Source organism: Mus caroli, unplaced genomic scaffold (genome assembly GCF_978045245.1).
Source record: "Mus caroli unplaced genomic scaffold, Mus_caroli_1 scaffold_5, whole genome shotgun sequence".
Taxonomy (NCBI): domain Eukaryota; kingdom Metazoa; phylum Chordata; class Mammalia; order Rodentia; family Muridae; genus Mus; species Mus caroli.
The window spans coordinates 20,991,127-21,016,552 of NW_028227260.1; the positions used below are offsets into that span (position 1 = coordinate 20,991,127).

A 25,426-nucleotide genomic window follows, 5' to 3' on the forward strand; every position below is an offset into this window, starting at 1 on the left:
CTTAGGCACGAAATAGACTTCTAAGACAGCTTAAACATCCTCAAGTCCAATTTTTCTCTGGCGCCTCTGCTACTTTACCAGCCCACACTGAGTTTTCTCTTTGCTAAAAAGTCTATTAATAACAATGACTCACATTTATTGAGTACTTACTCTGCCAGGCACTGTGTGAGGGGCTCTATATTACCTCTCAATTTTACCAAAGATTTGAAAGCTCGGTAAAGTTATTCCTCAGCTTAGGGATCAGGAAACTGGGACTCTGAAAGGCTTTCAAGTGAAAGAGCAGGAACCAGAACCCAGGCTTCTCTGAGTTTCTTACTACTATACCTCCTGCCTTGTGGTGTATGCCACCTGTTGAAACATGCCTTTGTAATCATCTTCAACTTGAGTTTGTTATTTTGTAGAATTCAGAGATTAAGTCCAAGTATTAAAAGTAACAACTACAACTATCACTATAGTCTATCATTAGAATTTAAGTGCCAACTGCATACCAAGAACTATACTCAATTTTCAATTCACATTACCTTAATTAATCCTCTTAACAACTTTGAGTAGATATCATTAATCTCATTTTAGAGATAAGGAACCACTTTCAAGAGGTCAACTATGTCTGTGAGTTTATGGACAGGCACTATATCATTCCTAGCCCAGTGTGTGGCATGTACTCAACACATAAATATTTGAATGAATGACTAAATGAATGAATAAGGCCCTTGCTAGAGTCTTCTCACTCCTCCCCTAGGCGTTATGCCAGCTACAAAGTTCTGACCTGCCATTTGAGTCTCCAGCCCTTCCCAAATGCCTTCCCTTCTCCCATGCTTCTTACTTCAACCAGACGGATCTCCCTAGCCAGATCTTTAATGAGCTGTACAGTCCGCACTGTCTCTGGGATCTCATCCTCGTGGTCTGGCAAAGCCTGTCAAATAAGAAGCATAAGACAACTGAATTCTTGCAAACATGCCAAGGGCAAGCAATGAAGGAAGGATAATCTTTTCAATAACTGATAGGGAACCAATTAGATGCCAGATATCCATAGGTCAAACAAAACCAAAAACTTTTAATACATTTTTGAAATAACAAAGAAGATTACAGACTTAAATATAGAACTTAAAAATATAAGCCCTATATAACCAAGGAGAACATTTTTGTGAACTTTTGCTAAGCAACTATTTCTTAAGTCACTAATAGCATGAACTACAAAAGAAAAACTGATAAAAATGGACTGGCCCAGTATGTGGAATGGTCTCAGAACATGTAATTATTTGAATGAATGACTCAATGAATGAATAAAGAAGGCCCTTTATAGAGTCTTCCCATTCCATTCCTAGTTATCCAAATAAAGTTGGGTAACTTTGATGGTTCCTGCCCTTCTAGGCTAGGAGGGCATGCAAATCATCTGTACTTCAAAGAAGACTTCTTCCATGATCCTGTGCCCCCTTTAAAGGCGCTCTGCTCTCCTCTAGCTCCCTTTGGCCATGCTATTTAGAGCCATTCCTGGGTTTCTGATTCCATATTGACCCAGGGTATGAGTGCTTAAGAACTACACACTCACTTTCTTTTGGTGTTCCTGGAAGAGTCAGTCTGAAGTATACTTCATAGTAAGGATCAGAAATAACACTGAAGGTAGCAAGGATGGAGGAAGATGAAAAAACGGAACTACAGGCTAAAGGCCAGGTGTTTGTGAGATCAGGGAACAAAGGAAATCCCAAAACATGAAGTTTTACAATATTTGGGGAATGTTGGCAACACAAAATGAAGAGATTGATGCATAAGTTAAACCATGTACAAGGACTGAAACTATCCCTTTAGGTGATTATACGGAAGGAAGGAAACTATAGAGAATCTGAAACCTGAGACTGTCTTAATATTTATTCTACTTTTGCATTTCTTTGATTTTTAAGTCTTGGAAAACAATTTTCATATAGTATATTTTGATCATGTATTTCCCTCCCATCCAGAGCCTACCCACCCAACTTGTTCTATTTCTCTCTTTAAAACAAACAAAAATAAGAAACACAGAAACACACACAGGGGTGGAAATCAACATGAACTCCTACCCCTAGCCAATGTAAGTTATCTGCAATTGATACCTGATGACAAAGGAGAAATCACTTTTCCCCAATGTAGTCTCACCGGTTATATTAACCACACCTTAGGACAGGCCCCATGACCCAGAGTATTCAGCCAAAAGAAAAGGAATTCAATGTTATTTTTCCATTTAAGGTTGAATTTTTTTAAATGAACATTTGGAAATAAATATATTTAGATGGTTCAAAAATTAAATAATTAAAAAGATATGTTAAAAAACATCCCTATCATTCTACCTTCTTCCATTGGTAACTATTTTTCATTAGCTTCTATGTCCCTGCAAATTGTGTCTTTGGGCAAATATGAACATATATAAACACAATTCTTGCTTCTTCCCTTTTTACATATGGTTGCTTCTATAGATGATTCTGTACCTTCATTTGACAAATTCTGGAGATCTTTCCAAATCAGTACATAGAGAGCTTAAGAACGACAATAAGAATTATCATTTATACTCAGATAGTTGAATATTGGAAATTTTCTAAAAAGTCATTTTGGCAGTAGGCATCAAGAATCTTTCAATTTTTTCCATATACTTTGCTCCAGTAATTGACCTTTCAGGAATCTATCCTGAAGGAATAAACAAGACATAAGAAACAAAGACATATGCTTACGGATATTTACTGTATGATTTGCTGTTATGACAGCCCTCCAAAAAGAAACAAATAGAAAGCAACTATAAACAAATAACCAGGTGATTCCTGAGAAAAAAATAGCATGTAGCAGCTCAGTATTTATGGAGAACTTAAGTAACACAAGAAAATTAAGCCAATCTAGTGAGATACAAAATTGAATAAATAATGAAATACCAATTATGTTTCTAAATTCACATGTGGGGTCCAGAGATTCAAGGTGCAAAGCGTATGCAGGGCTCCAATTTTACCTGGAGCGCCCTCAAAAGTACACACAAGGGGCTGGGGTTGGCTCAGCAGTTAAGAGTACTAGCTGTTCTTCAAGAGGAGAGAGGTTGGGCTGGTGAGATGGCTCAGCGGGTAAGAGCACACTGACTGCTCTCCCAAAGGTCCTGAGTTCAAGTCCCAGCAACCACATGGTGGCTCACAACCATCCGTAGTGAGATATGACGCCCTCTTCTGGTGTCTAAAGACAGCTGCAATGTACTTACACATAATAAATAAAAAATCTTTAAAAAAAAAAAAAAGAGGAGAGAGGTTTAATTCCTAACACCCACACAATAACTCATAACCGCCTGCAACTCCAGTTCCAGAAACTCTGACACCCTCTTCTGATCTCTCCAGGTACTGCATGCATGTTGTGCAAGTACATTTGAGCAAAACACCCATACACATAACTTAAAATATAATGCACACATAAAAGACCAAAAGGAAATACATCCAAATGTTAATGCTAATTCCTCTCAGTTAAAATTACAGGTGAAAATTTTCTTTACAACCATATATATTTTTAATTCTAAGGAATAAGCATATGTATTATTTCTTAAAATCAGAAATAAAGGCTCCTAGCCTAGCTTTCCACTCTAACCCCAGGAGCCTATTTGCCTCTTTGATTTTATGACTCCCCAAACATCTATCTGTAACCTTTATCGAAGGAAGAACTACTAAGTAGATACAGAAATAAGTATATTTACTTCTTTCTTTGTCCAAGCTCTAAATGCCAAGTTCAGAGCTTTACCACCATGGACCAGGTAGGAGGCAGGGTGTCTTCTATTCTCTCGTAAGCCTAAAGCAGGAATAAAAAGGTAGAGTGTCAATATACCTATTCAGAGGAATGAAGGACTTGTTACCTTTGTCAGACAACCAAAGACAATGATGAGGGTTCTAGGCACACCCTTAGATCTGTTATATTAATAGTATTCACTTACTGAAAGCTTAATAATTTACTACCCACTAGGCAGCTGTCATTTAACTCTAATATCTACATTGTAAGCAAAGTTCATTTTATAGTTCAGGAAACTAAAGGTCTAAGAGAAATCTTGATACGTCAAAACATTTATCTGTATTCATTTGAATATAAGGCCTGTGTTCCTTCTATTAAATTATTCCGCCTTTTAGGTCTCAAAATTGTCTATGTTCTGCTTTACTTCATGAGGAGGTTATTAATAACCAACTTTATGCTTTATAAAGAATTTTCTACTGTACTAAACTGGTCAGAATAGGTAAATGAGTCATTAGTTATTCCATGTTTTAACACTTACATGACAGTCTGTCAAAGTGGCAGAGTAAGGGCTTGAAGTATTGGGTAGGAAACTGTATTCACTAGGCTATGAGGTCCTTTGTAACTGCAATAATGATTCCTTTTGGCCTAGTCATCTTGAAGAATCAATTATCAGGTCCAAGCAAGGGACTCACTTTATTTCAGACAAGACTAAGAAAGATGAAAACCAGCAAGCTGGTTTCCACCAGGGCAGATACCCAGGACCACAGTGATGCCAGGATATCAAGACTGGGTTTTATCCCTGAGGGAGGCATAGCCGGGATATGCATGAATCATGGGATATAATTCCATTTATATACTATTCTTCAAATGACAAAATTATAGGGATTAGTGGTTTCCAGAAATTATGGATGATTTTGGTGGAGAAAGTAAGTATAATGGTATAATAGTTATGATTACTTTACTTTTTTAGTTAATATAAAAAATACAAAGTTTGAACAACTCTATCAGTATACTGTATTCATACCTAACTCACTGCCTTCGTCTTTTCCCTTTCTTACCCCAGAGTCTCACCTTCTACTTCCATATTATATATATTGCATTACCCTTTGGTTCTGCCCATCCCTCAACAAGTATGTCCAATTTTCTGACTTTGCAACCCAATGTTTTATCTTCAAAGTTCACACTAAATAACCATGCAACTGAGTTACCAAAACAAACTGCAAAACACTTCAAAACATTTTAAGTCGGTTTATAATTTCATGCTGGACCCATTTTCTGTTGTCCTTGGCCACACGCAGCTGTATGCATCTTTTAGCCCACAGGGTTGAACACTTCTGTTAAATCTCCCTCTTGCTTCTCCTAGGCCCCTTCTACTTTGATGTCTAGTCTCCTTCTGTCTCTGTGCGTGTCTCTCTGTCTCTACCTCTTTTTTTCTCTAAGTAGCGTTCATGGACCTTTAGCCTAGTTCTATATCTTGGTTATTGGGACATTTTATAGTATATATTTAAGATATTAATGATTTAATATACACAGCAAGGCAGCAGTAGAAGCAAGCTTTCACCTCCCATTTCTCCTCTTCCCAATTTCTACAATCCCTCTTCTTCTTCCTTTCTCTTAGCAAAAGTGATAGCTGATAAGGAAAACCATACCTCGAAAGATGTCCAGAATATGCTTTCCCACATACCAACAGATGGTCTCGAAGTTGGGAAACTTGAAAAGGTCTGCTGTGCTCAGCCGCTTCTCAATTTCATAAGCCCTGTAAGGAAACATGACTATAAAAAGAATCTATTTACTGAGCACCTACTATGTACCAAGTGTTATTCTCAGTGCTATGTATCCACTGTATTTAATACTCACAGTGACCCTGTAAAGCCCTATATACAAAGAAACTTTGAGATCAAAGATTATGTACCTGCCCAAAGGTATATTAACAACTAAGTGAAGAAAGAGCGTTAACCTTGTCAAACTGTCATTAAGAACCAAGATACTGTCCAGCAGCAGTGGTGGTGCACACCTTTAATCCCAGACTTTGGGATCCAGAGAGAGTCATATCTCTGAGTTTGAGGCCAGCCTAGTCTATAGGGTGAGTTCTAGGACAGCCAGGGCTACACAGAGAAACCCTGTCTTTAAAAAGCAAAGAACCAAAATGCCCAAGATACTTTCCTTTCTTGTTGTCTTCATCATACTATATTGCATTCTTTACTCAAGGGACTTACACAAGGACTATAGCACACAAGAACAGACAATGTGAGAACTCACTTGAGTTGCATTTCAATATTAAGACTGTGTAAGAAGTTCCCTCCGAATGCTAAGCAGTCCACTGGTGTTAACACAGCATGTATCCATCCTGTAGTACAAAGAAGGCAAAAATCACAGCTAGCAGAAGGCCTTCTTCTTTGGACACCTCACTGCCTGGTCAGTTTAACCTTCACTCATTTATTTATTTATTTATTTATTGGTTTTAAGGCATTTATTGTAGAAAGTCAGAAAGAGGGAGAGAGTAGGGAAGTAGAGGCCGGCCATGGCCACGTTGAAAGGGGGGGGAGGGGGGAGCAGGAGGGCTAGGGTAAGAGCAAGAGGGTAATAGTAACCTTCACTCCTTAAAAATAGCTTACCAATGATTTAAAATATTTTTTTTTACTGTGGCAATAACCAGCATAGCCTACTCTATCATTCTAGTAACATGAACAGAATCAACTTATGAAGTTAATGCATCTCTCCCTACTTGAATTATCTTTCTGTTGATTTACTCTCTCTTCTCTAAAAAACATCACTCTTTTGCTAGAACTACTCTAAAATGCACACTACTAAAACACAATTATTCACTCCCCTTGCCTCTAATTTTGCAACATTGTTTTCTTAAATCCTTTCCATATTCATCTCCCTTCTCCATTCATCTATCCAGAAGATTCATGACCCTCCTTATCTCTCATACTGGTTAGTATTCCAAACTGTTTTTTTATACTCCTAGGTACATCTAAAACCTTTCAAACTGATAAAATAGTATCACCAATAATCTGTGATGTTACACACACACACAATGTAGCAACTACTAAGATCAAAACAAAACTAGAGCAAATAAACAACTAGAACCTCTAAAAAAACAAAGCAAATTCTGAACCTAATAATTCACATAAAAAATTCATGGGATCATAACAAACCAACCTTGAAAAAGATATACAAAGTTAGAAAACTGACAAATCGCAACTTCAAAACTTACTATAAATATATAGTAGTCAAAAAAGTACGCATTATCATAAGGAGAGACATATAAATCAATGGAAGATATAAGATCCAAAAATAAACCCATATATGCTCAGCTGACTTTTCATGGTTTGTTTTTACATTTGATTTTTGGTTTTGCAATACTGAGGAGCAAGCCCAGGACCTTGGACATACTAGATAATACTCCACCACTGAACTACAACTTGAACTATAAATCAACCAGTAACAGTGACAGAGAAGAAATATCAAGAAAATTCAATGAGGAAAGTTTTCAGGATACTCTGGAAGAAGCAGATGTCTACATGCCAAAGAGTAAAACTAGACTCTTGCCCCAACCTGTATATAAAAATTAACTCAATTTTAATAAAATATCTTAATATAATAACCAAAACTACACTGAAAACAGTGACACATACCTATAATCTCAGCACTCAGAAAGCTAAGGCAGGAAGATGATAGGTTTAAGGCTAGCTGATCTACATGGTAAGACAGCACAGTCTGAGTAATACAATGTGTCAAAAACCAATAAAATACTTATAAATATTTATTTCCTTGAATTCCCAATACCTGTAGATATAATCATATCAATCAAAAGATTGAAAGCCAGGCAGTGGTGGCGCATGCCTTTAATCCCAGCAGTTGGGAGGCAGAGGCAGGCAGATTTCTGAGTTGGAGGCCAGCCTGGTCTACAGAGTGAGTTCCAGGACAGCCAGGACTACACAGAGAAACCCTGTCTCAAAAAACAACCAAAAAAAAAAATCTAAAACAACAACAAAAAAAGATTTAAGGCAGTAAGATCACAAATTTGAGGCCTTGGAGATATAGAAATAGACTGAGCACAGACTGAGTGAGACAAAGGAAAAAAGGAAAGAAAGCCAACAAAGAAAAACAGATAAACTGGACAGAATAACATTCATATTATATGAGACTATCAAAGAATGTAAAAAGACTCAACTCTTTCTGGGAGCTATAGGCAGTTAATTTAATAGCTCCTATGAGAGAGGAAGTCACTGTCACTGGAAAATAAATGCAGTGAAGCACACAAAGACCCCCAGAGCTTGTGCCTCTAGCTGCATATGTAGCAGAAGATGGCCTAGTTGGCCATCACTGGGAAGAGAGGCCCCTTGGTCTTGCAAACTTTATATGCCCCAATACAGGGGAATGCCAGTGCCAAGAAGTGAGAGTGGGTGGGTAGGGGAGCAGGGTGGAGGGAGAGTATAGGGAACTTTCGGGATACCATTTGAAATGTATATAAATAAAATATCTAATAAAAAAAAAAGACAGAAGCAGGAAACCCATTAGAGCAGTAGTTCTCAACCATCCTAAAGCTGCAACCCTTGAATAATAAAAAAAAAAAAAGATGTTAAAGTAGGAGGGATATTTGTTGGGAAGAAGAGATTAAACATCAGGAAAAGTGAGGTAAGAAAAAATAATGGGGGACATGAATGAAGTATGCATATGTGTGTATGTGTGAACTTGTCAATGAATCAATTTAATGTATTAAAAGATAATGTCAAGCCAGGTGGTGGTGGCATATGCCTTTAATCCAGCACTCAGGAAGCAAAGGCAGGCAGATCTCTGTGAGTTCAAATCTATCCTGGTCTACAGAGCGAGTTTCAGGACAGCCTGGCAACATAGAGAACTCCTGTTAAAAAAGAAAAAAATTAAAAATTCAAAAAGGATAGAAAGAAAAGAACAATGTCAAAAGATAAACTCAAGAATAAGAAAAATGTTTTTGAACAATATATCTGATAAAGGTACTAAAATATAATTCATGTATGGTCATTGTGTGATGGGCACTGTGTGATTTAATAATTAAATAAGATTTAATTAAAACTATAAATAGTTATACTATTATTAATATTTAAGAATAGGTAAAGGATTTCACAAAAAATAAAAAAACAAAGATCTATAAATTACAGGAATTATTTTTGCAAGATGGTCAACATTAATAGTCATTAGGGAAACACAAAGTAGAACCTTGGTGCTATATTTTACTCACACTAGGGTTGCTATGATCATAAAGACAGAAATGACAAGTATTTGAGAAGATATGAACAAGTTGGAACCCTTATACTTTGCTACCTGGAATGTAAAATAGTGCACATTATCTACTTTGATAATAGCTTGACAATTCCTCAAAAAGGCAATCTATGGAGCTACCACATGATAGAGGCAATCCTCTACCAAACAGATACACAAGAAAACCGAAAATAGAAGCCGAATATCCCTTGCATAAAATACTTCAAATGAGAAATGTTTCAGACTTGAGACATATTTAAAATTTTGTAATATCTACAAATAGACATATATCTTGAGGACAAAAACAGTTATTCTGGGAATGAAATACTTGTTTATGACCTGAATGTACTTTATACAAACAACCTGAAGTAAAATTTACATATTTAATGCACTTAATGTGTTGTAGGGTATTTGATCACACTGTGAACCCCAAGATTGTTATACCCTGAGATTGTGTTATTCATTAAAAATAAACTGTGGCTCGTTGTGGTGTGGCTCAACCTTAGCACACACCTTTAATCCCTCTGGCTGGAATACAGACCTGGTTTTCAGTCACACCTTTAATCCCAAACAATGAAAGTAAAGTTAGTTTGTAGAAGGAAGCATCTATGTTTAAAACTGATGTCTGAGTGAGAAAGATTTGACAGAACAGAATATGCACAACTCTCATGAGTAGAGAGGACAGGAGAGCTGCTTAAGGGGCAGTGCAGAGAGGAAGGAGACAGTTTTACAGAGATAGGTTGCAGACAAAGAACTACCTAGACACAGGTGAAGATAGAACTAGCCAGAGAATGAGAAGGAGCCAGGAGATTAAACTGCCACAGTTAGTAAGAGACCAAGCAGATCCATTCAGGAAAGGCCAAGAGAAGCCAGAGTGAATCAGTCAGCTTGAAGAGTTCTGTGCCAAAACAGCTGAGTTGAACTAGCCAGCCAGAATTCAGAAAGAACTAGACAGGAGACATCTTATTTAGCAGTAAATCTCAGAGGCTGAAAGCATTCTAGGGCTGATAACATTGTAATGAGGCTAGATGCTTCCAGGAGTAGGCCTTGGTTAGCAGACAGAGGAAGTAAGCCTCCAAGATGACATTGGGTGAATAAAAGTTACTTTTACATTTATGTCTGAGCATGATCTCATCACATTAGTTAGATGATGTGAAATTTTCTATTCATACAGTTGCTTTGGCTCTCAAAGGATTTCAGAGCTAAGGAGAAGGCTCAGTCAATAAAGTATTTGCCATGCAAGCATAAGGACCTAAATTCAGATCTCAAGTACCCAAGTAAAAATCTAAGCATGGCAGCACGTGTCTGTAACTTGGGCACTGCAGAGCTTGGAGAAAGGAGGACTCAAAGGGCTTGTTACATCTACTCTAGTTTAGTGAGAAATTATATCTCCAAAAAAAAAAAAAGGTGACGGGCTAGAAATGGCTTGAAGATTAAGAGCATTGGCTGCTCTTCCAGAAGACGAAGCCTCAATTCCCAGAACCCACATAGCAACTCACAACTATCTGTAACTCCAGTTCCAGGGAATTAAATTGCCATCTTTGGCCCTCCAGGGGGAATAAGTGTTTGCACATTCTTACATGTAAGTAAAAGTCTCGTTAAAAAAAAAAAAAAAACAAAACAGGAAGGACCATTCAGAGACTGCCCCACCCGGGGATCCATCCCATATACAACCACCAAACCCAGACACTATTGCATATGCCAGAAAGATTTTGCTGAAGGGACCCTGACATAGATCTCTCTTGTGAGGCTATGCCAGTGCCTGGCAAACACAGAAGTGGATGCTCACAGTCAGCTATTGGATGGAACACAGGGCCCCCAATGGAGGAGTTAGAGAAAGCACCCAAGGAATGAAAGGGGTCTGCAATCCTATAGGAGGAACAACAATATGAACTAACCAGTACCCCCCAGAGCTCGTGTCTCTAGCTGCATATGTAGCAGAAGATGGCCTAGTCGGCCATCAATGGGAGGAGGGGCCCTTGGTCTTGCGAAGATCATATGCCCCAGTACAGGGGAATGCCAGGGCCAGGAAGTAGGAGTGGGTGGTTGGGGAGCAGGGCAGGGGGGTATAAGGGGATTTGGGGATAGCATTTGAAATTTAAATAAAGAAAATATCTAATAAAAAAAGAAAAAGGGATAAAAAAAACTAAAATTACAAATACATTTAAAAAATAAAGAATAACTATGGAAGACATTGAATGTCAATTTCTGGACTCTGATATGCATATACACCGATACACAAGTATACACACACACACAAAAGACTATGTACAAATACTAAGCATAGAAAATAAATTCAATAAAACATGATTCTGGGTAGGGGGCTCAGACTTTTTTCAATACTTTTTTTTTTAAGATACTGCTGGGTTCCAGATATTTGTTTCTGGGCTGTTTGTTTGATTTTCTTTCTTGAGATATGATTTCTTTGTATAGCCCTGGCTATCCCAGAACTAGCTCTTTAGACCAGGCTGGCCTATGGCTCCCAAGTACAAAGATTAAGGGCGTGTGCCACTACAGCCTGGCTGGATTCCCAATTTTTAATTAAGAATAGTCAACTCATTATGTTGGCAAAATTAGTTTTACATGAATACTCATAGAAGCATTATTCATAATAGCCAAAAATGATTCCAAGCCAGATTGACTGGCACATACTATAACCTCTGCTACTCAGGAAGCTGAGGTTTTATTATTCTACACAGTGGGCTCGGTGCCAACCTGGGCAACTTTATGAGACCTTGTCTCAAAAAGATTTTTTGAATAAAATACTGAATAGGGGCTATGGAACTAGCTCAGTGGTGGAGCAATTAGCATTCACAAGGCTTTGCATTCAATCCCCAGTATTAAAAAAAGAAAGAGAAAGGAGGGAGGAAGGAAGGGAGGGAGGGAGGGAGGGAGGGAGGGAGGGAGGAAAGAAAAAGGAAAAACTTAATGTCTATCAGTTGGTGAATAAAAACAAACATCAAACACAATGTGACTACAGGAAGTGGAACAGTGTTTCAAGGCATGGCTGCTTTATTTTATATTCTTTTTTTTTAAAAAATATTTTTTTACACTCCATATTTTATCTTCCCCCCCTCCCCGCCCCGTCCACCCTCCAACTGTTCCACATCCCATATGTCCTCCCCACTCCCTGTCTCCACGAGGATGCGCCTCCACCTATTCTTGAACTCACAGCAGTTGTGATTACTTGTGTAAGATATTCACAGGATTGGGCTCTCTGGCAGACTGACCAGCTGAGCTACCACTCAGGCCCAAATCCAGGGTTCTGAATTCATCCACCCCAAAATCTGTATCATGTTCAAAAGGTTGGGATGTATGAAAGGGCCAGTCTTGCTGATCCAAAGCTGACAGGTCTCCACAACACAGAGCAACAAGATAACCTGGAGGAGTCCTGATGGGGACCCAATATTGTAGATCTTGAACCAGACCAATAACTCACTGCAACATTTCCAAGTGTAGAAGTGTAGACAGAGGGATATATTGTGGGACACACTGTGACATACTACAGCTTCCACGATGAGATGAGATATTTTCCATGATTTTTGTTGTTGTTTGTATTATATTTTGGTGGGAAGTTAGCAAGGATGAAGGACAGATATGAGGGGTCGGGGAGATGAATGGGACTAGGGTACATGATGTAAAACTCACAAAAACAGAGACCCACTATTATGAATAATATATGCTAAGGAAACATTTTTAAAGAAAAGGAAAATATGTGGCATAACCACATTAAATACTATTTTGCAGTGTCTGAAGTTATAGCTCAGCTGGTAGATGGATTGCTTAGCATGAACAAAGCTTTGTGTTTGATCTTTAGTACATAAAAAACAAAAAACAAAACAAAACAAAAAACTAGGCATGGTAGTGCAAGCCTATAACCACAGTACTTAGAAGATAGAGGCAGGAGAAGGTCAAGGTTACCCTTAGCTACACAGCGACATTGATTGTTGATTACATTGAGACCCTATTGCAGGGGGTAAAGAAATTATTTTGCCATTAGAAAAAGTAGTAAAGTGAGGTGCCACATTTGTAATCATATACTCATGAAGCTGACAAAATACTGCAAGTTTCAGGTAAGGTTGGGCTACATAGCAGATTCCAGGATCACATAAATCTGTCTAAAGAAAAAAAGAAAAGTAAGGTGGTACACATTTGTAATTCCACCCAGAAGATGGAGGTAGGAAGATCAATAGTTGAAGGCCAACTTCAGCTATCGAGTTGAGTTCAAGTCTAGCCTAGACTATGTGAGAGTCTATCCCAATGCTATTATTTATGTGGAATACTCAAGAGGAAAATCCACATACAAGTGAAGTTTAAAATAAATTGTTGTCCCAGGCTGGGAGAAGAGCAGAATAAAAAGTAACTGTTAATGGGGAAAGTGTTTCTTTTTAAAGTGATGATCCCTGGCAAAGTGCACTAAAACAACTGTTAAACTTGTGTATTTTGTGGCATATAAATTCTATCTCATTTTCTACAAAGGCACACTTAACATAATAAAAATGATAACAAAAATATGTCTAAGAGCTAAACTGGTGCTGGGAATTTATAGCACTAAATGCTCACATTATAAGAAAAAGAAAGTCTGAAATTAATAATCTAAAATCCATCTTGAGACTAGGAAAAACACTAGGAAAAAAAGTATAAAATAAACCCAGGATGAACAGAAGGAAAAATAAAGATAAAATCAAAAATCAAAATTGAAAACACAAAGAGAAAAAACATCAAACAAAACTGATAAGCCTCTAGAAGAATGACAGAAATAAAAGAGAAGACACAGGTAACTAGTATCAAGAATGAACAAAAGTGGGGAGAGGGAGGAAGGGAGAGAAGGAATAAAAGAATGAATGAATCAATATAGTACTTCTTTGAAAAGCATAGACAACCACAACTCATTTAATATGGAATACATGGACTGGCAAGATAGTTTTGTTGGCAAAAACATGGGCTAGATAATGCAAATAGTGTACAAAGATTAAGGAAACCTAATGCTAAATTAAAACTCCTCCCCAAATTTTCAGGTCCATGTTATTTCACAAGAGAATTCTGTTTATCTATTTGTTTATTATTTTTAAGCTGAGCATAGTGGCACACACCTTTAATCCCAGCAGCTGGGAGGCAGAGGCAGGTGGATCTCTGAGTTTAAGATCACCAGCCTGATCTATGTAGTGAGACCTTGTAATAGAAAACACAAAAGATCTTTAAAATATTTATTTTGTTTTATTTTTAGGTAGAGTTTCACTAACTTGCCCAGGCCAGCTTTAAAAACATAATTCTCCTGCCTCAGTTTTTCAGGTATCTGAGATTCCAAGTGTGTTTTATTATGCCCATATTCAATAATAGTATTACCCTATACATTTCAAGAAAATTTAATGTTAATTCTGATTAAATAATCAAGAAACATTTAAATTGGACTGTTCATAAAAGATTCAATTAGCTTCTAGGTATCAACTCTCTCCAAATTGCAACAACAGGGTTATTTTTTTTTTCAAAATGTACATACTCAGCTCAGGACATAGCTCAGTAGAAGAATGGTTACCTAGCAAATTACACACAAATTCATATTCCACATGAGACCTAAGAATTCTATAAGTAAATCCCAGGCATGAACTATTAACAAAGAATGTTTTCATTCTGGCCATTCAATGTTATAGACTAGAACATCAGCCTCTGAGTTAGTATCCCTAGAATCATAGGACTGAGTCCTGTTCTCTATTGGTATACCCAGTTAACATTAACCCCTTATATAATGCTCCATCAGCCTCCTCCTGCTTGTTCTGTCATCTGCGGCCTCCACACAAAACCATGCTACCTATAACATATAAATTTTCTTGAGGTCTAGTTATTAACCTCTTAGCTAATGAGAAAAAAAAGTCACATAATGAGATTAATAAATTATGGACAGGGTTTGGTACAGTACCACTATCTCCCTTCTTTCTGCCTTTCCCATCCTCCCCCCTAGAGGGACCCAGGAATGACCTGTAGGAATAAACAGTGTTTGTCCTTGCTTCACAGAACACTTGTAGCACTTTTCCACCTGGTCACCAAAGAACATCTCGTTCTGATTAGAGGAGCTACTCCAGCACTCAAAGAGAGTCAGATTAGCATTTGTTGGGCGGATCAGGTAGAAGATCTTCTCACCCTGAAATAAAAAGATACCATACTAAAGATTTCAAGAAAAGTCTTTCTTGAGGAAGGGTGTTCTAAATGGTCAAATATCTCTCCCAGTCTCCACCCACATCTATATCAGCATGCCAGAGCTGTTTCTCAAACACATCAAGAAACATTTTTAGATGATAAACTGCCCAAATTTTCTCCAAATTTCCCAAAAAATATTTGAAAGGAGTATTTAAATCTATTTAAGTTAGGAGAAATATATACCAATTGCTCTTATTTTAGATGTAATACCAAATGAAAAATGGCATCTATAGGTAAGATCAATACTACTAGCCCTAGAATTTAAGGCCATATTACTGATGAGAAGAAAATTGAATCTGCGTTTAAATGCCAGTTATACAGTGTTCCTTCTCATACCTGCAATCAAAGTTAATAAGTTTAAAAAGTCAGTAACTGCCCAAGGACTTCTTCTAGAAGATTATATTTCATTAGATGATGGATTATATGCTGGAAGAATATTTTATTTCCTAATTATGTTTTGCTTGGATAATCATCTGATAGACAATTTGGTGAAAAAGAACCACACCCTAGCATAAGGATAACTCCATAGCTTAGCTAATATATCAAAAATTTAAACACAGCAAACTATGATGTGTGACAAAACTATATGTGTAGTATACAATTGAAAAAACTGGCAGCCTTTATAGAGAGTAGCTACTATAGCAGCTATCCTATCAATTACCTTATTTTGATAACTATCCTGTAATTACTTAATAAAATACCGTTGTTAAGAACTAAATAATGAATTATTAGACATAAGGAGACACTATGTCTGGAACTACTCCCAAATGTCTCAGAAAAAAATACAGCCACTTTAGTTACTTTGGAGAAAGTAAATGAATTCTACAGTACATATATTAAAGTTTGAGGGAGGGAAAGTTCATGTTACCAAGAAATTCTACAATTAATATAGACATTTTCATATATATTGCGAGAAATAGAATTCCTTCATTTAAGAAGGTAGGGAATATCTTAAGTAATTTACTGCTATCTAAAAAATCTACATCTGTGGTATTAGAGATAGAAGCCAGGACCTTAAGAAAGCACTACACCAGTAAGCTATATCCCTAGACCTCAAAAAAGTAGTTTGAGTGCTAGGGGCGCAACGTAGGGCCTGCTGCATGCCTTCCTCTCCATGTTTTTGTTTTGTTTTGTTTTGTTTTTGTTGTTGTTTTAATTTTTTAAATTTGGGTTTTTTGAGACAGTCTCTCATTCTTTAGCTCAAGCTAAACTGAAGCTGATCTGAAACTTACCATGAAGCTCAGGCTGACCTCTCATTCATGGCAAGCCTCCTGCCACAACTCAACAAGTGTTGAAATTATAAGCAAAAGCCACCATGCCTACCTTCAACAACTTTTTTTGCTTAAGCATCAAAATTGTAGAGGCACACCCACATGTGCCACATCAATCACATTAATCTCTCTGTCAGAACCTGAAGTAAAGAAATGAGTTCTGTATCTCAGGGGAAAAAAACTTCTTGTCCCCTCACCAGTACCTAAAATAGCCTTATACCCAGGAATTCTGTCTTCAAAATTAGCACAATAGAGTTAATCATATCAAAGTATTGCCCAGATAGAATATGCGAGGCAGATGGGTCTGGCTGCCTCCAGGTGTCATACTCATTCCTACCTTAAGCACATGGTACCAAACTGAGGTCCCACCAAAGTCAATGTGGAAATCTGTATAGCTATCCCGCACACTCATGAGGCAGTACTTCTGCACATTGGGTCTCTCAAAGACACATTCCTCTGGCCACAAGTTCTCCACCCATGACAGCTTGCGAACAATCCTGGGTGTTTCCACGAGGTTTGAAAGCCTAGTAAAGAAGGTGAAAAGAAGCATGAGCTGACTGAAAATTGAAGGTTTAAGCCTGAATAAAATACTGCAGTAAGATAAAACAAATTTTACAAAATCATTTTCTCCACAGAACCCAAAGGTATATACAACATTTATTCCTAAAAATTTAATAGTAGTCCTGCTCTACTCAGCTCCAAATCCAGTCCTAAATAAATCCTAGCCCCAAATCCTTCCCCAATAGTAAGTGGCCATTCCTATTACTAAATTGTCAAGCCCATTATTTATTTCGCTTCCCCAGTCAACTCATTCAGCACTTTGTAACAGTCTGCCTTTTCCCTACCTTAATATCTTCTTTATGAAAAGCCCTTACAATTACAGAAACCTCCTGGAGGGCAGTTCCATACATCTGGCTGTTTTATCCCACATAAACCCACAAATCTTATAATATTATGCACTCCTCTTTGTTTTGACCTTCAGGAAAGTCAATAAAAACTGCAATCTATTTCCACTAACTACTTCCACCAACTACTTATACAAAGAATTATGCATTCATATGTACAATACCTATCTATATGCAACCTGGTTCCTCATTTTTATTTTCTTTTTGTTCCCGTTTTCTTTTTCCCCTTTTCTGCATGTCTGCAAGCTATCACACAGGCTTTCTGGATTAAGTGATAGATAAAGAAACTACAGTTTTTAAATACCTTTAGGTTCTTTAATCTTAAAAGCAACAGCAAGGATTTTAATATTATAATCATGTCACCACTGTGGGAAACTGAAAAGTACACAGGACCTTGCTGTACAGTTTTTGCAACTTCTTGAAAATCTTTTTAATAATTATTTGAAAGCTTAAAATGCTAATAAGCAATTAGTAAGTTTCCTAAAAGAAAAAGATATGTTAGAATTTCTTAATATTTACCACAGTCCTGAATATGTAAGTACTGATAGGATATTTTAAAGATTATAGGACTAGAGAGATGGCTCAGTGGTTAAGAGCACTGACTGCTCTTCCAGAGGTCCTGAGTTCAATTCCCAGCAACCACATAGTGGCTGATGCCCTCTTCTGGTGTGTCTGAAGACAGCTACAGTGTACTTATATACATAAAATAAATAAATCTTTTAAAAATATGTAATTTTTTCCTTTTAAATGTAGGCAATCTACCCTTAGAAAAACTACTTGTAATTTTAAAATCTATTTCCAAAGACTGAGGACTTACTCTTCATTTAGGACAGTCATAAATAAAAATATAAACACTAGGAAAAGATCAAAGGAAGATGCCCTAGAACAAAGGAGACAGATTAAGCAAAATAGATTCTATATAATCTAGCTCTCCTAGAAAATGAAGAAACTGACTTAGTTATTATAAAGTTGAATCAGTGTCCTTTAAAGTATAAGCCAACTCTCTTCTCCAAAATGAGAAACAAAACTGCTAGAATGAAGGAATCAAACCAAAATATAAATTCAAGTATATCTACAAGTTTTAGATGCCCTGTCAGGCTTTTCTGTTACCTTCCCCTCCTACCTGGTATCGGAGAATTCCAAACTAATAACATTGAGGACTTTTTCCCTCTTCCCACTGTAATAGTATTTGACAAAATCACCGAGTTTCATCTTGCAGTCAGCCTGGCGGGCCACATCAATCACATCAATCTCTTTGTCAGAACCTGAAATAAAGAAATGAGTTCTGTACTGAGTTATGTCTCTCAGGGACAAAAACTTCTTGTTCCCTCACCAGCACCCAGAACGGCCATATACTCAGGAATTCTATCTTCAGATACTATGTGTTCAGGGCAGAGAGTAGAAATCTATCACACTCTCTCAAGATCTGGGTGGGGGCTATGGAGCTATCTGATAGAAACTCTTACATAGTCTAACTGCCATGGATCTGCTTCTTTATGTCTTCTTTTCTAGTCTCCCCCTTCACTGATGCTCCAATAAAATATAGTATGTAAGAATAGGTATCAGAGACTATGATCTCTAAAATTTCCCAGGTTAAAAAAAATGGCTCAATGAGACCATGTTGTACTTGTAGATGGGAGCCTGGCATGGCTGTCCTCTGGGAGGCTCTACTAGCACCTGACTAAGACAGATGCATATACTTACTGCCAACCATTGGACTGATGTTGGGGACTCCAATGGAGGAGTTGGAGGAAGGACTGAAGAACGTGAGGGGATTGCAACCCCATAGGAAGAACAACAGTGTCAACTGACCCAGACTACTCAGAGTTCCCAGAGACTAAGCCAAAAAACCAAGGAGCATACATGGGTTGATCTGTAGCACCAGTATATATGTAGTGGAGGACTGTCTCGTCCTGCTTCAGGGGGAAAGGATGCGCTTAATCCTGTGGAAGCTTGATGCTTCAGTGAGGAGGGATGCTGGTGAGGGTAAGGAGAGGATGGGTAGGTGAGTGGTAGAGCACCCTGTCAGAGGCTGGGGAAGGGAGTGAAGAACTCAGGGAGCAGTGGACCAGGAAGGAAGACAACTTTTAGACTGCAAATAAATAAAATGAATTAATAAAAAATTGGCTCAACCTAATTTTATGTAGTCTATTAAGAAGAAAATGAATCAAATAAATACTGTCATTAGCCCCCAAAACACACATACACACACATACACACACACACACACACACACACACACACACAAGTCCCTAGGGCTGGAGAGATGGCTCAGTGGTTAAGAGCACTTGAGTGCTTTTTGTTTGTTTTGTTTTTCAAGACAGGGTCTCTCTATGTGGCTCTGGCTATCCTGGAACTCACTCTGTAGACCAGGCTGGCCTCAAACTCAGAAATCTGCCTGCCTCTGCTCTCTGGGTGCTGAGATTAAAGGTATCGTGAGTCACCATGCCAAGCATGATTTAAATTCTGACAGGAACAGTTAATGTCGCAGTTAAGAGGGTCTGTGTTGTCTTACCAACATAGTGTTCCACATCCCTCACAGTGAATGATGGAGAGGGTAATGTCATCCCCAACCCATCCTTCTTCAAGACAAGGATAGGCACACTGAAGCTATTCTCTTCCAAGAATTCCACAGTCAGCTGACTTCCAGTGGGTTTCAGAATCACTTCATCTGAGCTGTGTGGGCCATAGGGAGAAAAAAAAACATGACCTTGAGATTCTGCTCGCTAAAGGCCTTAATGGCCTCTCACTAAAGGGGTATAGTCTTCTGAGGGAGTCTTATATGGGTTGACAACTAATGGCATAAACTTCATATGCCAGGAAAAACATGATGTTTCCAAAGCAGTAGACAAGGTCACTGACAGAGGTAGGGAAGAGACAGAGGTAGGGAAGATATGGGAACAGGATGTTCTTTTCTGAACAACAAAGGAAATTAGTCAATAGCTTACCTAAGAAGAGATATAACTAACAATTTTGACTCATTTGTTCTAACCCAAAATAGCAACATCCAATTTAAAATGTTGGTGAAGAGAGCAAAGACTGAGCTTTTAAAAACAGTATTTACAACCACTTTCTTACCAGATGGGAATTGTTTTTAAAATTTTTCATACAATATATTTTGATCATATTATTCTCTACCCCCTCAACTACTCCTAGTCATAATGGAGACAAGAGAGTGGTAGATAGATGGAGGTATACACAGTGCCAGAGCATTAGCATAGCTTGCAATGAGTCCATGATTGGAACCTCCAGAACCAAAAAAGAAAAAAAGACTATGAAGAAAAGGGAAATTAGTTGTATTGAAACAAACATAAAGCTCTGTATCTGTTTTACTCTTTATATAATTCTGGATGGCCCAAAATTTAAACTGCAAAACGAAAGCCATAAAGGTACTAGGGGAAAAACATGTAAGAGACAAGACCCAGTTTTTACTACAATGATAATAAATAAATAGATCTGAATTAAAAACTAAAATTGTCTGCAAGGAAAGCTGTTATAATATAATATATATAATTATAATATACATAATAATAGTATAATATATGATAATATACTATAATAATATATAATATAATAAGTTAGTTTTCTCCAATGGAGTCTCATTGGAGAAGTATTAACAACACTTTTTTGTTATTTGTTCAAGACAGGGTTTTTCCATGTAACCCTGGCTGTCCTGGAATGAGATCTGTAGATCAGGCTGGCCTTAAACTCATAGAAATTCACCATCCTCTGCTGCTGCTAGGATTAAAGGAGTGTACCACCATTGCCCAATTTATTAACCACACTTAATGGTAGGCTCTATGCCCAAAAGTAGATGGCCATGACAGAATAAACTCAAAGGTATTTTTGTAGACTTTTTGTTCCATATTGCTTTGTTAGATTTTTTTTGTCTTTCGAGCACGTGTGTGTGTGTGTGTGTGTGTGTGTGTGTGTGTGTGTGTGTGTGTGAGAGAGAGAGAGAGAGAGAGATTCTTGTGGGTTGGTTTCTTTTTTGCTTTGTATGTTTGTTTTCTAAACGCAGAGAAAGAAAGGGTGCACAGTTGGGTAGATAGGAACAATCTGGGAGGAACTGGAGGGGAAAAACATGATCAGAATGTTATATGAAAACATTTTCTCAGTAAAAAATATGGAAAATGCTTTAGAAAAAAGAAAGTTATCAATAAATATGACCCATAAATATACAAAAATCAACCTCTTTCATAATTAAGGTAATAAGTTAAAATAAAAATATTTCACTAAATTTTGAAAATTTAATCATAAAAATCATCAGAGCTTTGACAAAATGTCTGTGATGTTGTACAAGTTTTATGCAAACAATTGGCAATATTTACAGATTCCTAAGGCATATTCCTTTTGATCTAACAATTTTACTTTTACACAGTTAAATCTACATCTATACTTTTCACACATGCAAAAACTTAAGATATATTCACTGAGGCTGCAAATATAGCTCAGTGGTAGAGTACCTGCCTAGCATGTGTGACACCTAGGTTCAATGCTCATTACTGAAGAAAAAAAGGTATGGCCAATAGAAGTTTTCTTAATAACAGCAAATTGCTGGAATCAATTTAAATGTCCATCACTATAGGATTGGTCAAATAAAATATGTATCCATTCAATGAAATAATAAATGACCATGAAAGGAAGAACCACCTATGCATGCTATTGTAGACCAATTTCCAAGACATATTATTTAGGTTTAAAAATAAAGGTAATATACAAAATATAATGCTTCCATTTGTGTCAAAAATAAAAAAGGACACACAACCACATATATGTGGATACAAGTACTATTTTTGAAAAAAATATAATTAGCTGATGTAAGTAGAAGAAGGAATCTGAGGGGTCTGAGGTAGAGAGGGGACTGACAGTCTTTAATTTTTTAAAACTAATAACCTAGAAAATCAATCTAAATAATACTTGAAGTATAAGAAACCTGAAAACAGTCCAATAGATTTAAAACCACCTGATACTTCTTTATTCATTAATTTCTAACTCATTATTTTTGTTCAATTCATTTTTACTAAATCCAGGTAAGTTTAAAGAAAAAAAAGTATCTTTTTGACTGAAAAACACACTACAGCTCTCTATTTTTAAAGTTTCCTCTCCTCTATAATGAGAGAATTAAATTTGCTGACCATTAAAAACTCTTGCAGACATTTAATGGGGAGCTGCTATGAATATGGAATAGGAAAGGGGAAGGAAATAAAGGGTCGTAGAATGAGTAATTATGATCAAAGTATATTTAATAATATACGTGGAAATTTCATAATGAAATCCATTACTTTGTACTAGGAGAAACCAAAAAAATCCTCCCAATTGTAGCACTGTTCAGATGCTTATAAGTTGACTAAGACAAAAGCTGCTTCCCAACTAGTGCAGATTTTTGTAAATAGGTCATAATGTACTCTAAACATCAAGTGAAACTCTGGTCACTGTTACTTAGGAACTGATCAAAACAGAAGTTCCCACCCCGGAGATTTTGCAGGGCCTAGAAGATATCCAGACATGAGGGAGGCTCATAATGGTACAGCCAGTGGAACAGCTGAAAGGAAGTATGTTCAGCTTCCCATAGCTCTAATGCTTAACATTTCCTCACCTGTCAAAAGTTCTTCCCCGAAGTTCTCGGATAAACATAGAGCTTCCAGTCTTCAGTGGCTTCCCCTTGTGATTATCATGTCCTTTGGAAGATCCACGACGTTTTTTCACTAAACCAGAAGAAGACAAGTGGTAATGAGTTAGAACGGCCAGGAGCTAAGAATCTAAAACCCCAGGGGCATCTACAGTTAAAGATGCTCTCTTATACTCAGGAAAGCTCCTGGTAAAGAAGAGTATACTTCCTCTAGGTAGGTGCTAAAATGGGAAAGAGATAAAGCTATACATTTTTGCTCTCTTAGGGCAACAGCTCCAGGCCCTGTTGGACGTGCATGGGCTTCTGCTGTTTCCTACGGAAGACACATATGAGGCAAAGGCTATCCAAAGCTACCTTTGCTTTGTTTCTTCCCTTATTACTTCCTGATACAAATTATAAGATCTACTTACTAATGGAAGGTCCATGTAAGACCTCACAGTTAGGGCAATGGTAAAGATCAATATCAGCAGCCTTCTCCTCCTCAACACCAACACAACTGAAAAAGAAAAAACAGCCAAGGTTTATAAGATTTTTATTTTTTTAAAAGTTCTATATAGAGAAAGTACCCAAGGAGCTGAAGGGGTGTGCAACCCTATAGGTGGAACAACAATATGAACTAACCAGTACCCCCAGAGTTCGTGTCTCTAGCTGCATATGTAGCAGAAGATGGCCAAGTCGGCCATCACTGGGAAGAGAGGCCCCTTGGTCTTGCAAACTTTATATGCCCCAGTACAGGGGAATGCCAGGGCCAAGAAGTGGGAGTGAGTGGGTAGGAGAGCAGGGCAGGGGGAGGGTATGGTGGACTTTTGGGATAGCATTTGAAATGTAAGTAAAGAAAATATCTAATAAAATAAAATGAAATTTTAAAAAAAGAAAATATCATAAAAAAGTTCTATATCAGTGAGTACAGTATATGGCGATTTACATTTATATCAATTAAAGTTAAGTACATCTGAAGGCTGGATAGATAGCTTGGTGTTTAAGAACACTGGCTGCTTGCTCTTTCAAAGGACCTGAGTTTGATTAAATAGTGGCCCACAATCCTCTCTAACTCTAGTTCCAAGGGATCTGGTTCCTTCTTCTGGCCTCTACTAGCACCAGGCACTTGGTGTACAGACAGACAGACATGTGGACAAAACACTCATACACATAAAAATAAATTAAAAAATAAAGTTAAGTAAAATTTAAATGTAGTTCCTCTATCACACCAGCTACATTTCACCAGCCACATGCTGGTTATTGTACATATTATAAAACATTTTCATCAATGCAAAATTCTACTGGTGTAAAACAATGAAGGCAAAACTTCATTAGGAGTCAGAATACTCAAAGCTGAAAGAGACTAGAGCATCAGTATGTGAATAAACACATTTTTAAAGTGTATTTTTAAAATTATACTTTTTAAAAATTTACACTTTAAATTACACTTTAAAAATTACAGTAATTTTTAAAGATTTATTTATTTTATGTATATGAGTACACTGTAGCTGTACAGATGGCTGTGAGCCATCATGTGGTTGCTGGAAATTTAACTCAGGACCTCTGCTCACTCTAGCCCCACTTGCTCTGGCCCAAAGATTTATTTATTATTATATGTAAGTACACTGCAGCTGCCTTTAGACACACCAGAAGAGGGCATCAGATCTCATTATGGATGATTGTGATCAGATCTCATTATGGATGATTGTGAGCCACCATGTGGTTGCTGGGATTTGAACTCAAGCCCTTTGGAAGAACAGTCAGTGCTCTTACTTGCTAAGCCATCTAACCAATCCCCCCCCCCAATAAATCATTTTAAATGTTCCAAATAGTTACATTTAAAAGGTAAAAAGAGGCACTGAGCAGTGGTGGTGCAAGTCTTTAATTCCAGCACTTGGGAGACAGAGGCAGGCAGATCTCTGTGAGTTCAATGGCAGCCTGGTCTACAGAACAAGTTCCAGGTCAGCCAGAGCTGTTACACAGAGAAACCCTGTCTCAAAAAAAAAAAAAAAAAAAAGGTAAAAAGAACCAGATGTTCTAGTCCTCTAATCCACACTTCTAATTCCAGCATTCTAGAGGTAGAATAAAGAGGATTATCATGTGTTTCAGGCTGCCCTCAAGTTTTAGACCAGCCTGGGATATATAAGAAAAACATCTCAAAATACAAAAAGATTTTTTAATATTTTATTTTGCCTAATATACTCAAAATACTAGAACCCAAACTTAGAACTTTGCTGAGATATTTTATTAAATAAAACTACCAGAAATATTTAGAGCCAACAACATTTATGAATGAAGAAATATAGGTAATCATTTTGAAGCTTCATTTAGATTTAATTTTGTATGCATATATACAAAGTAATTTCACATATTAAGCCCTTCCCTCACCAATAAAGATGACAAGAACCCTTCAAATAATTTCTGGCTATGGTTTAAATGCTTTAAGCCTTTTATCAACCACATATAATAAGGTATAT

At 37.2% G+C, this 25,426-nt stretch overlaps 1 protein-coding gene across 3 annotated transcripts in view; it reads right to left on the reverse strand.

The window, feature by feature from the left end:
* Phf8 (PHD finger protein 8) overlaps positions 1-25,426 on the reverse strand; it is a 119,167-nt gene that overhangs the window by 60,222 nt on the left and 33,519 nt on the right. For all 3 annotated transcript variants that reach the window (XM_021153037.2, XM_021153035.2, XM_029473204.2), the window contains exons 3-12: positions 23,381-23,466; positions 22,938-23,046; positions 19,854-20,014; positions 18,462-18,603; positions 16,771-16,957; positions 14,944-15,106; positions 5,980-6,067; positions 5,370-5,476; positions 3,692-3,783; positions 824-913 (exon numbers count right to left, since the gene is read on the reverse strand). In XM_021153037.2, the coding sequence (XP_021008696.1) occupies positions 824-913; positions 3,692-3,783; positions 5,370-5,476; positions 5,980-6,067; positions 14,944-15,106; positions 16,771-16,957; positions 18,462-18,603; positions 19,854-20,014; positions 22,938-23,046; positions 23,381-23,466 (1,225 nt within the window). The remainder of the gene's footprint in view (positions 1-823; positions 914-3,691; positions 3,784-5,369; positions 5,477-5,979; positions 6,068-14,943; positions 15,107-16,770; positions 16,958-18,461; positions 18,604-19,853; positions 20,015-22,937; positions 23,047-23,380; positions 23,467-25,426) is intronic.